Source organism: Haliotis rubra, unplaced genomic scaffold (genome assembly GCF_003918875.1).
Source record: "Haliotis rubra isolate DU_JTF1 unplaced genomic scaffold, ASM391887v1 Scf1506, whole genome shotgun sequence".
Lineage (NCBI taxonomy): Eukaryota > Metazoa > Mollusca > Gastropoda > Lepetellida > Haliotidae > Haliotis > Haliotis rubra.
Genome location: NW_025765455.1, coordinates 109,387 through 121,618, shown reverse-complemented (window position 1 = coordinate 121,618; position 12,232 = coordinate 109,387). Strand labels below are relative to the sequence as shown.

General features: G+C 37.4%; 2 protein-coding genes across 2 annotated transcripts; both read right to left on the bottom strand.

Moving 5' to 3' along the window:
• Positions 1-847: 847 nt before the first annotated feature.
• On the bottom strand, positions 848-4,163 carry LOC124270303. The gene is made up of 4 exons (XM_046705344.1): positions 3,972-4,163; positions 2,535-2,636; positions 1,518-1,662; positions 848-1,136 (listed from the first exon to the last, which is right to left on the bottom strand). The coding sequence occupies exons 1-4, from the start codon at positions 4,147-4,149 to the stop codon at positions 848-850; spliced, it is 714 nt and encodes a 237-aa protein (XP_046561300.1). The 5' UTR covers positions 4,150-4,163.
• A 5,566-nt stretch (positions 4,164-9,729) lies between these two features.
• Positions 9,730-10,945, bottom strand: LOC124270302. Its single transcript, XM_046705343.1, has one exon. The coding sequence runs from the start codon at positions 10,840-10,842 to the stop codon at positions 9,730-9,732; it is 1,113 nt and encodes a 370-aa protein (XP_046561299.1). The 5' UTR covers positions 10,843-10,945.
• Positions 10,946-12,232: the final 1,287 nt, after the last annotated feature.

Here is a 12,232-nt window from a genome sequence, read left to right as displayed (position 1 = left end):
CAACATGACAGTAAAATACCAAAATAACTTAACTTTAATATAAACATCATTTAAAACTCACCAAGAATGCAATAGATATTTTCATTCTGTGGTTGCCATATGTCCAGATTCTTGCAAAGACTTTAACATTAAATAAAATTGATGAGGTAATCTACAACTTGGAAGGGTTAAAAGTCTACACAAATAATTTCCAACATTATATACAGTAATTGTGTTTGAATATTTTAAAATATTAACATCTGACATATGATTATATTTCAATAAGGTATTTGTTTCTAATATTAACATATAAAGCACATTCCAGCAAAATATGATATTCGTCCTCAATAATATTTACATTATTATTTTTACAGTGGCTACACAGCCTTAGATGTCTATCAGCATTAGTGTATCTTCCTGTTTCTATAGCAATTTTAATATTTGAGCAGCTAAATCTGGAAATAGCATTTCTTACATGTAAAGGTAAATCACAACATCAGTAATTTTCAACATTCAACAAATATTTGTAGGTTTTGTAGAGATAACATTTAGGTGAAGATTCTACATAGGAGTACCATGACTCCTGTAAATTATCGCAAAACCTCTGTTTGAACATAGATATGAAAGCCTATGAATCTGCAATATTGTGGCTAAGCCAAGCATAACCCAAACCAAATTGAAATAGTATCTGTTTAACCTTACTAGCCCATGTAATTCTCCCACACTCATCGAGTGCCTTAAGCATCATGTAGGACTGACATGGTAATCTATATTTGGGTAGCTGCAATAAGTGAAACCAGTACTTGATAACCTATAGAAGCATGAGTAGTCTTCTACTCTTCCATAAATTTCTCTGGTTTGTGTTCCGTCATTTTATTTTTAGTTCAAGAACCTCAATTTCTAATTTCATCTTCTTATGATACAGTTCATCACATTCAAGGCATGGTTCAAGATTGGATCTCCTTGCTGGGGGAGCACATCTTCTACTACTTGCTGCTGCAGTGACTGTGTGTACGGCCTTGACAGTGGAAACTGCTGCATCACTCGGATTGCTTGGAGTAACCGCCACATCTGCCACATCTGCAACACTGGTGACCATTTCCAGGCACCATCCCACAGCTGTCAGTGCCTGGATGTCTAAAAATGACATGGCATCACTGAAATTTAAATAAACTATAATCAGTTTTACTTGTTATCATGTATTCAGGTCACAGTTTATATGCAGTTATTCATTTTCATATTATGTCAAGGCTAAGGGTCTTTCATATAGGTAAGACTAAGTAGGGATCACTTTTAGAAGGGTTTTGGGTATAATACCCCATGAAAATTATAAATATCAAACATTAAAGGCAGTCAAGGGATAAATGTTGGAAAGAGAGCTTTATTAATCTTCTTGATATGTGATTTTTACATTTTGGATTTCGTCAATAGTTTATTTTGAAAATAGAATTTGTTATCAATATTTGGAATGTGATGCAACCAATTTTATTGAAGGAATTATCTAATGACATACAGTAAAGCTGAATGTTTTGACAAACCTTGACTGAGTAGACTCATTTATCTGCAGTAGAGTTGAGTCCATTGAATCTGGTATTCCTGATATGGACACATTGTCCTTCCCAAGTATGTCCCACACGACTTCTGCTGTTTCAGTTAAACGTGGACAAGGTGACGGCCCACCACCTGCAATGTATAGATAATTTCATAATTACCCATGGATTGAAACATAATCAGACGTAAGCGAAATGCATATTTTTCATGAGGGTCTATTCAACTTATTTTGTTAGGGGGAATTTTTTGGGGTGAATATATTTTGTTCAATTCAAGACCCTGTAAACAGCCTAATTTGCACACTGACCAATGTCATTTATCACTTGCACTTCTTTTGGTAAGCTCTAAATAATGTCACATAAGTAATAATATGATCTGACATTGCCTATATAATCTATACTCATACATCATTCTCTCATTATTATTATTACCATTGTGGCAGACACCAGTTCTGAATAGTTTGTTGTGAATAGTATATATTGTAAATAATATATTATGATACATATGTATCACTGATTGCCATCTGTATCATTGGTGCCAGAAAGTGATAATTAATTATTGTATTGAGAACATGTAATGTACTTTATAACAATGATCCATGTTCATTGTATACCTAATGTATAGTACCCATACATAGAGTTATCGCACTTGATGAATTCTTTATGTAATCAAGACAATGATTTTATGCCTCATTAACAAAGATATTTATATGCGAATGTGAATGTGTAATTGTAAGTTACTCGTATGTGAAAGATGCATCATGTTTTTATGATATTACCTTATGTTATTGTTTTGTGTATTGCAGGGTGTCGTTAAATCTCTAACTGCAAATAAAACCTCACACCCGTAGCCTGTGTTTGAACGCCATTCTTACCCATCACAACCCGGTTACACCATGACCATTTATTACTCAATTTATACTCCTTCAAAGTGATCACTTTTCATCACACACAGACTGTCCAAAATCAAAAGTATGGACCATAAATCTATATTTGAGCTCTTACCTGTAGATACAGCCCCTTTCTTATATGCTACACTTTCAGACTTGGACTTCGACTGGGTATTATGCCACTTTTTCTCCACTTCGTCATTTGTCCTGACACATCCTGGGAGAAAATGAAAAAAAACATTTCATGAAACAATTGAGGACACAAATATGAAATCAAATATTTTCATTTACATTAAATTCACATTTTTAAATTCATGATGTAATGGTATTGACAACCCAATTCTGATATTAACAAAGGTTCAGTCTGAAGGTATGATAAGAGACCACTTTGCCCACTAATGTTAGTCACATTTCACAATATTAGTGCTATTTTCAACATACTATTGTTAATATTAACATGAAAACATATAAACGTTGACTCTGTGTGTGCCTCTGGTTGGAATTGAACCAACTCCACAAAATGGACTGCCATTCAAAAGCTTTAAGGGAGTCAAAATAATGAACAATAAATCATAGGGGTCAGTGTTTGATTAAATAAAATAATGGTACACATGAGAAATATTCTGCAAACACAACAAAACAAATGGGTCATTTCTGCAGTACAATAAAAGGATAATGTGTGAGAATGTGTGAGTCTTTCACACTGGGTAAAATAAAATGAAAATGTGTGAGTCTTTCACACTGGGTAAAATAAAATGATACATGTGTGATTACTTCACACTTGGGTGAAATAGAATGTTTCATGTGTGATTCCTTCACATGAAAACCTGCGATAGAAATATCTTACCTGCCTTGATAAATACCTGAATATCAACCTATATTTCTAAGATAGATTTACAGAATTATCAACATGTCAAACCAACCCTAATTCACTGTTATCATTTTCATTCACAAAAACATCTACATTTGACTAGATACAACAAAACTGGCCCAAATACATTACTCAAATGTTATTTCAATGAACATACTAAGCATGTCGGTTGTAGTATACTTGTAAGCTATTACAACAGAAGATGTGTAACATTTGATTTCAGTATTTGTTAATTCAAATGATTATAATCAGTTGATATGCACAAACAATATGATGTTTGAATGCATAAATCCAATATCACTCGTCAAAGTTTTGATGGTAAGAGCTCAGCCCGTAACCCCCGCTTGAAATGTATTCTATTTATTAGGATTATTTCAAGGGTTTAGGGTAATGTTTGGGGTTGGATTTTAGGGTTTTAGGTTAGGTATAGCCTGTTTATAAAAACATAGGCGGATATTCTCAGGCATATAATGATTAGAAATAAATACGGGCGGAAATCCTTCCGTTTTGAGATGGGTGATCGAAAATAGCACATATGAAACTTGCACTTACTTCAACGTTTAACTTCTTTCCAAATCAATAAAAAATACATTAATTATTGTAGGAGGCAAATACTTTACAGTTACATATATAAGGTGATAACATTTTAAAGTGCACTCAAAATTTACGATCGTCACTTACCTGTGAAGGTGGCATTGATCTGCTTAGTAATATGCGTCCAAATTTCCTTCTTTCGCGCAGATGTCACGCCCTGTCCAAACTTGCCGAGTAACACAGCCTTGTTTTCCTCAACAAGGCGAGTTAAGTACAACGTCTGTTCGGCCGTCCAGTTGGGTTTTCTGACACTTTTCTTCTCCATTCTGATTGTTGTCGTCTGCGTAACTTTTTTTCTATCTCCACGCGAGGAGAGTTCAACTATGCTATTAATAGATACGGGGATTTCCATACGTCATCTAAGAATATTTCTTAGCATAAATTTGTATCCCATAATCCCATGCGTTTCTCACTAAGAAAATTCTAAGAATTTTAAAATATCTCAGCTAAGATTTATGCTTAGTTGCGTGGTGGATTGCTACTTAAGATAAATTCTCAGCTAAGAATTCTTAAGGAAACTTAAGCATAAAAACTAAGAAAATTCTAAGAGTTTAGTGAATCCGGCCCCTGGGGCGGTATTCATAAAGCTTCTAAGAATTTTCTTAAGAATTAAGAATTCTTAAATCCACTAAGTTAGTGTGGGTTAAGAAAGAAACTAAGAATTTTTCTTAAACTTAAGAATTATTAAGGAAACTTAAGTGAAAAACTAAGAAAATTCTGAGAAGCTTTATGAATACCGCCCCTATTTGTTCAATTGTTTAGCCTGCATCTCTTTGTTGTCTTATTACTGTTGTTGTTGTTACATGTACATATATATGCTCTCCGCCTCATACCATTCATTCACCTGATGAAGGAGTAAGGATATACTCCGAAACGTTGTGTTCCCCATAATAAAGAAGTTGACATCCATAAAACTTCTCTTCCTTATGTGTATCAATTGTAAATGCCACCCCAATACCTGTGTATCGTAAGTTATTCATTATTATTTTGCTGCTATTTGACCCAATTTTGCCTGTTTACTTTCTTTTGAACGCCAGTTTAGTTTGGAATTACGATCATGTCTTCTACTGGCATCGCTTGTCCATCAGCAGATTTACATCGTGAAAACCTTTCCACGTGACCAGAATAGGTCAGTGAAATGTTGAATGATAACGAAACGAAAAAGTGATACAATTATATCTGGCAATACTTTCTTTTCAGTTTTGACTATCATGTAGTAGCTTCATATTATAACATTTTACTGGTATCTTGATGATGGTATATGAAGTATTTACTACCAGTGTTTTCGGTCATGGATTTCCTTCTTTGCGGTCTACGTTTAGTTGTATATCTTCACAATACTATCTATGTCATGTATTGTCTTTTGCAGGACATATATTGTGTTCGTGAACTTTACTATATCATCCGGAATTCGAAGAAATTTGTCACTGGTTTCGGGATACAACTGTGCAACAATACCGTGCCCTGTATACCCATGAAGGTCTGGGTTAGAGTTGCTCTTCAGTAACCCATGCTTTAGGCGACTAACGGGATAGGGTGATCAGGCTCGCTGACTTGGTTGACACATGTCATGGTATCCCAGTTGCGGAGATGCATGCTCATGCTGTTGATCACTGGGTTGTCTGGCCCAGACTTGATTGTTTACAGACCGCCGCTATATAGCTGGAATATTGCTGAGATCAGCGTAAAACTACACTCTCTCACTCACTCACCGTACCCTGCACTATGACCATTTAGAGTTTGTGGTTTAGTATACAGTAGTTCACTGTATGTGGTGTTTGGATCATGTCATATCATATAAACAAATCACGGTTACAATGCGTTCATTTATATTGACTTAAAACTATTTTGCCCACAGACTCAGGGATATTCAACTATGGTAGTCAGACGTCGGGCAACTGGTAGTCTACATCACCTCTGAGTTCTCTGGCAAGTGTGAAATGGCACGACTCCCCGAGGCCGAAAGCTATGAATACAGAAAGCCATTTGGAAAGTGACTTTGTGTGCAGGTGGTTAGGTCTGACTCTGAATGCAAAGGTTTGAATCTCGGATGGGACTCAACCTAAGAAAAGTATAAGACTCTGTACTTCACAGAGAAAATGTAATCCCAAATTTAGCATGTTACAATTATCATTTTCTAATTTGCATTATATAATGGTGAAAGGAAACACACCAATTGCGACCTAGCATTTTCGTTATTAGTATTAATATTAGTAGTAGTAGCTGTAGTGGTTTATTGGCTAGGTAATTGCTTAGTAGTAGTAGTAGTAGTAGTAGCAATAATAGCGGTAGCAGTAGTAATAGCGGTAGTAGTAGTAGTAGTAGTAATAGTGGTAGTAGTAGTAATAGCGGTAGTAGTAGTAATGGCGATAGTAGTAGTAGTAATAATAGCAGCAGTAGTAGTAGTAGTAGTGGTGGTAGTAGTAGTAGCAGAAGTAGTAGTAGTAGTAGTTGTTGTTTTCGTTCGTCGTTTGTCCAGTGCAACTTTAACTTTGCTTTCAAAGCATCACATATATAAGGTGTATTCATTTATATTTTTTTCTTTTTACCGACTTGTGTGTCTATTTCATCATTAAACGACACGAAATGACAATAATAGGAAATATACGTATTACATCAAGATAGTGAATGAAGCACTCGTGCAATATTTTCGAAACACCTTTGATATCGATAAAGCAGTGGTTCAAAAGATTACTGTGTAATCTATACGATGCCATGACACGATCAATGAGGTGATAAGTAAGTTTACATGACAGTGAGAGAAAGTGTGAGTCCGGTATGACGCCGCCTCATGACCAGGACATCAGAAATGGGCTCCACATAGCACTCTTGTAATGAACTGAACAATGTTCTTTGGTGTGATAAGCTAACGCTTTATATTGACTTCCGCCAATGACACTTTAGAGTGAGTGAGCGTATTTTTCCGCCGCTTTTAGCAATATTCCAGCAATATTACGGCGGGGAGACCAGCAATGGGCTTCACACATTGTACCCATATGGGAATTCAAACGCGGCAAACGCTTTAACCACTTGGCTACCCCACCACCTCTGACGTAGGGAGGAACATACGATTTTAATAAAAAATTACGTTACGTTTTCAAGTACATCCAGCACATCCAGCAGAAAAGGGTAGCGTTGAAGAAGAATACCATTGAATATCAAACGGTTTCCCCGAAAGTAACTTTCAGCAATTGCTGAAAAAGGTAAACATGAATTTCGCAACTGGCATATTCCCGAGACACGTCATCTGGCCTATTGAAAGCGTAGTTAATACCTTTACCACACCTATTCATCTCTGATAAAATATTAGAGGAATCTCGCTGTATGCCGACAATCCAGACCCAGATCACCAATACAACATCCAGCTCCGAAAACGTGATAGCTGCTTTTGCCCCATCTATATCCTGTCGAATTTGCTCTGTAAGTATTTCACATATTTTGACAAACATGCACAATGTGGTTTAAAACAGCTCCCAAGTATGAGTGCAAACGTCACTGTTCTTTCTCTTATGTCGTTTGACTGAACGCTTATGAGATGTAATGCTATTTTGGACGACCCCTGGAGCATTTCTCATTATTGCCATGTTACCTGATACCTAGGAGTCTGTTTGCCGCAATTATTGTAGGAGCTAAAAGCGGCAGTAATAAGTACTATACTGTGGTAATATATAATTTCGATTGTCTGTCAGGCATAAAATCTCCAATCTTATCGTTATTTGATCGTCCAGATTGTCTGAAATGGTAATAAGCTTGGGGCACCATTCGAAATATTTGATATCACGGTTTCATCTAAAATGGACACACCTCGTGTTCTTCAAGGCATGTGGCCATGATATACACTAGAAACACTGCACAAAATGGCAAGGTTAGACACTAGGCTTCGATAGGCTATTGGACACTGTATCTCTCGATAGGCACGCAAGGCAAAAGATGCTTGACCCCAGAGTAATTCATCAAGCAAATATGATTTATTCAGACTAATGTAATTATTTAGTTATTTGATATTCAGTATGTTGAAGTCGTTTGCACATGTTGTCATGTTTGCAAATGTACATGTACATGGGTTGATTTGAATCCCGATTAAAGAATCACAGAACCACGTGAAAGGGATACATACTAGAAACATGAATCGTTACCTTTTTAATTTTTATTCACCTTTCTTATGAAAGCCTTAATCTAATCAACACACAAGTATCTAGTATGTCAATCCGATATACCTTGTCATAGCAAATACAAATAAAACATATCAACAAAAATTACTTTTGTGACTATTAATAATGTACCATTTAAACATTTCCTGTGTAAAACAATGCATCACATCAGCTGTTTCTCACAGATAACATACTAAGTATAAAACCTTCGAAATTCTCTATGTAAAATGTCCGAAGAATAAGAATATCACTTGTGCTTTATCACAATTAGTATCCGTGTTCTTATGCGCAAAAATATATCTTATACACCAACGTGTTTTAGGCTCAACCCAAGTCCACCATGATACTGGAAAGATTAGACTCCGATCTTTTCTCAATGCGATATCAACTAACAAGGCTAGGCAACAATTAAAGGCTTGATGAATTGGGCATAAAACGATTTTCGTCTTGCCCGTCGTCCATCTTCGTGTACCAGTCCTCAATATAAGATAGGACAAGAACACTGGAACACTAACATGCTAGAAGCAGTCACATGTCAACGCACTATAAATGAAATATAATAAATACAAAAACACTTCACACAATTCAGTTCTATTAAGATCAATGATATTATTGGAATCACGTTTATCAGTTGGCAAATATACAGCATTTTTTCAGATTTGCAGACATTATAGAGCATTTGATGCCCATATATAATTGAAACCTTCACTTAAATGGTACCATTGTCAGAAAGTGTCGGCAGCACTTTCTCCTCCGTAAATGACGTCATGATACAATGGTTGACGTTAATGCTTTTATTACATTTGAATCCACGTGGTTGGAAAAATGTAAAGTCGGAGTTTTCCTCATAAGTAGTCCTCGTAAGTAGGTTAGTTTTCCTGAAGATCTTACTATGAAGTGAATGTAGTATCAACAAGTCTCAGCAGAATTGAACAAAGTTGGTATTTACATATATTAGATACCTCATGCTCATGTTTACTATTCCTAACTGCCTGGTTATTCAGAAATATTGTCAGGACATACGTACTGTGACCATTGTTAAATGTTCTATGGGGTTGTCATTGTATGCCTTCTCATCAGACACTAGTGCACTTAGATAGTTTGCTTAAACTGCTTGTGCTGTCTTCCTCTGAACTCTGCGGTTCAATTGAATGAACACTCGCTCTGGGTAAACTCCCAGATTTAGGCAGAATTCTGGGCTTTTCAGAAAGCGATGACACCCTTTCCATTCTCTCCAAAGTCTCATGTTTGAAGCTTCGACGAAGCACTACCTTCTCATCTTTTGGTTTTCATCTTTGACTTGTCATCTTTTGTCTTTTTCTTCCTTTGGCTTCTCATCCTTTGACTTCTCTTCCTTTGACTTCTCATCCTTTTGCTTCTCTGGTGCGTCTGTGGACTCTTTTAGGGTTGGAGGACTGTTTTGTAAGGATTTTAATATTCTGGACCTTTGAGGGATCTGGTTTCACCTTTGGGACATCTTTTACTTTTTTGTGACTCTTGCTTAACCCTTTGAGGTTCTGCTTTAAGTTTGGTGGCATCAGCTTTGGTAAGGCTGTCCTCTTTCACCATTTTGTGTTTGCCAAAGCTGTCTTCCTTCACCACGTTTGGCTTTGGAGCCTGCGTTGGCGACTTCACCTCATGGGTGGGGACTTTAGTCTCATCCTTAGATCCTCTTGACGAAGACTTTGTTTCTTTTAGTGGCACTTTGCCTGTTTCCTTATGCGTATCCTTAGAGGGTAGTTTTCCGGGACTTGGTTTGGGAGAAGGCGTTCCCAAAGAACAAGGTGTCGTCTTGTCAAAAACGTCCTCATTCTTGTCCTCAGGAAGCGATTGTGTCTCCATGCTTGTGTTAGTGCCAGCATCAGAGGGCGGAGACGTAGACACGGAGGCGCCATCTGTAGAGTCTTCCTCAGCACTGTCATCACTGTCTGATGGGAAATAGCTCCCTTGTCTAACTTCTTAGAGTCAAGATATATTTTCTGACCAGAAAGCCGCATTCCCTCAACAATTCCAGTTGTAGTGAACTCGATTGCATACTGAGCAACATTTGCACCCACAGCAGACTCGTCAATGATTTCTGCGGAAGTTTTATAATCGGCGAAAACGTCTTTGAGGTCGTTTATAAAAACTGTTGCATAAAGTTCATGGTCTCGTTTTCGTCTGATGTACACAGGCGCTGTTCCTGTCGGCATCCTCATGAACGTCTGCACCATGAACTCAGCTGATATTTCTTTCTCAGTGAAGGCCACATTCGCAGTGTAGTCGCAGTTTTCCTCCACATTGATATCACTATTAGCCTCAAATGTCAGCGTTTCTTCAAACGTTTCCCCAGTCGTTTTGGATATTTGCAGTCTCATGTCAACATCGCACCCTAGAGACATCATCTTCGGGAGTCCGAGTTTAAACTGAGCTTTCCCACCAATTGAAAAACCTCTCTGAAATGAGACACTGATCGTGGCCTTCCTTGTCCTTTCTGTTCTGAACTTGTACGTCTGACATTTATTGGTGTTGTTTCTGAACTGTGTCTGCAGGACCGATGTTTCTGAAATAGATTGACCGGCTGCTGCTTTCGTTTTTGGTTTGGAATCTTTTGTTTTTAGAATCGTGTCAGTGTCTTCAAAATGGAAGTAGTTCATAGGAACCTCAACATCGAAATCTCGTCTGCGCAGGAATATCTTTTCAACTCGTCGACTTTTTTCTTTAAAATCTTTCCAAGCATAATCTTGTAGTATTCTCTCCACATCCAGTATTGGAGTATTGGTTTCCAAAGACCGCTTACGACACGAACAAATCATGGCTATTCTCATCTAGGCTATGTTATAATATCTGGGTTTCCTCCCTTACATGGATCAATCGCCGTTGGATGGCGATGTGTTCTGGAAACAGGATATTCAAAGCTTTCTCGTGGACAGGTCTCTGAAATGATAAGGTGAATATGTTCAATTATATGCTGTTCGTCGATCATGGATATATTTGATCAGGTACATATATTATTTATTATTGATTTACCTTAACCATACGAGAAAATAAATGTAATTCACTTCGGGCTATTGTAAACAGTTGCTTTATCGTGCTTTAGGGCAATTCGGAACCATCCACTAAACTCTACATATATTGATGTCTGTGTCATTTGTCTCCATTATTCTATGTCGGACATGTTAGAAATATGTTTTCAGGCCCCAAACCAAATCTCGAGTGGAGTACTTTTAGTTCAAATTAAAGCATGACGATGGACTGTTAACCTCGGAATTGCTGAAATTACCCTCAATCAGTACGTCAGCAGTGAAATGTTACATGCATTAACGTTTCTTGCATGTTCTTGCGTTCCAACTATGTCATGTGACGAGCAGCCATTAATTTTGGAAATAAGTCAAATCACGAAACCAATTTGCCATAGGAGACAAAAACAAAATCGATATTTGACTTGAGGCTGCTGCCATTTGTATTTCAGTTGCAAAGAATGTGTCGGTATAATGGAAGATGGAAGCGAAAATGAGGCTTATCTCTTTGATGAAATTCAAGGTGCAGATAGACTCTATAAGGGCACATCTGGAATCAGACGCTCCTTACAGCAGATCCAGTAGCTATTAGTTTGACTGCTATCACCTGACTTGAACAAACGGCAGAATCGATGGGTGAGTAAGAGAGTTTGTTTTTACGCCGCTTGTAGCAATATTCCAGCAATATGACAGCGGGAGACACTAGATATGGTCTTCACACATTGTACCAATGTGGGAAATCGAACCCGGGTCTTCAGCAAACCGAGCGAAAGCTTTAACCACTAGGCTACACCACCACCCTCGCAGAATCAATGAGACGGGGATGTCTTCACAGCTTTGCTCAACTTGACGACGGAAACGCTCGAACAATCGACAGTTCCATAGAAATGAATGGATACGGTTCACACTATCTTTGCCAAACCTTATTCCACTGAGGCAGTGCGTCGCATGGGACATTTGATGAACCGGACTTTAATTTTCAGAAATCTGTTTCACGGATTGTGTCATGTAGGGATTCGTCGGCAGGACGCGCAAACTTTACCCAGTAGGTATTATATATTATCTAATATATTATGACATCTCCAACTGATCCAATTGAAATGGCGCTAAATATACCCATCCAATCAGATAATACATTCCGGACAAATTCTACACAGAGACACATTCTGTACAAAGTTTTATATACGTTAAAGATGGT

What these genes read in the sequence shown, in the direction of transcription:
- LOC124270303 (XM_046705344.1), bottom strand. Translation starts at nt 4,149, where the DNA reads ATGGAGAAGAAAAGTGTCAGAAAACCCAACTGGACGGCCGAACAGACG. An exon ending in GATCAATGCCACCTTCACAG is followed by an intron (nt 2,637 to 3,971) that starts GTAAGTGACGAT and finishes ATTTTCTCCCAG; the next exon opens with GATGTGTCAGGACAAATGAC. An exon ending in AATGAGTCTACTCAGTCAAG is followed by an intron (nt 1,137 to 1,517) that starts GTTTGTCAAAAC and finishes TTTAAATTTCAG; the next exon opens with TGATGCCATGTCATTTTTAG.
- LOC124270302 (XM_046705343.1), bottom strand. Translation starts at nt 10,842, where the DNA reads ATGAGAATAGCCATGATTTGTTCGTGTCGTAAGCGGTCTTTGGAAACC.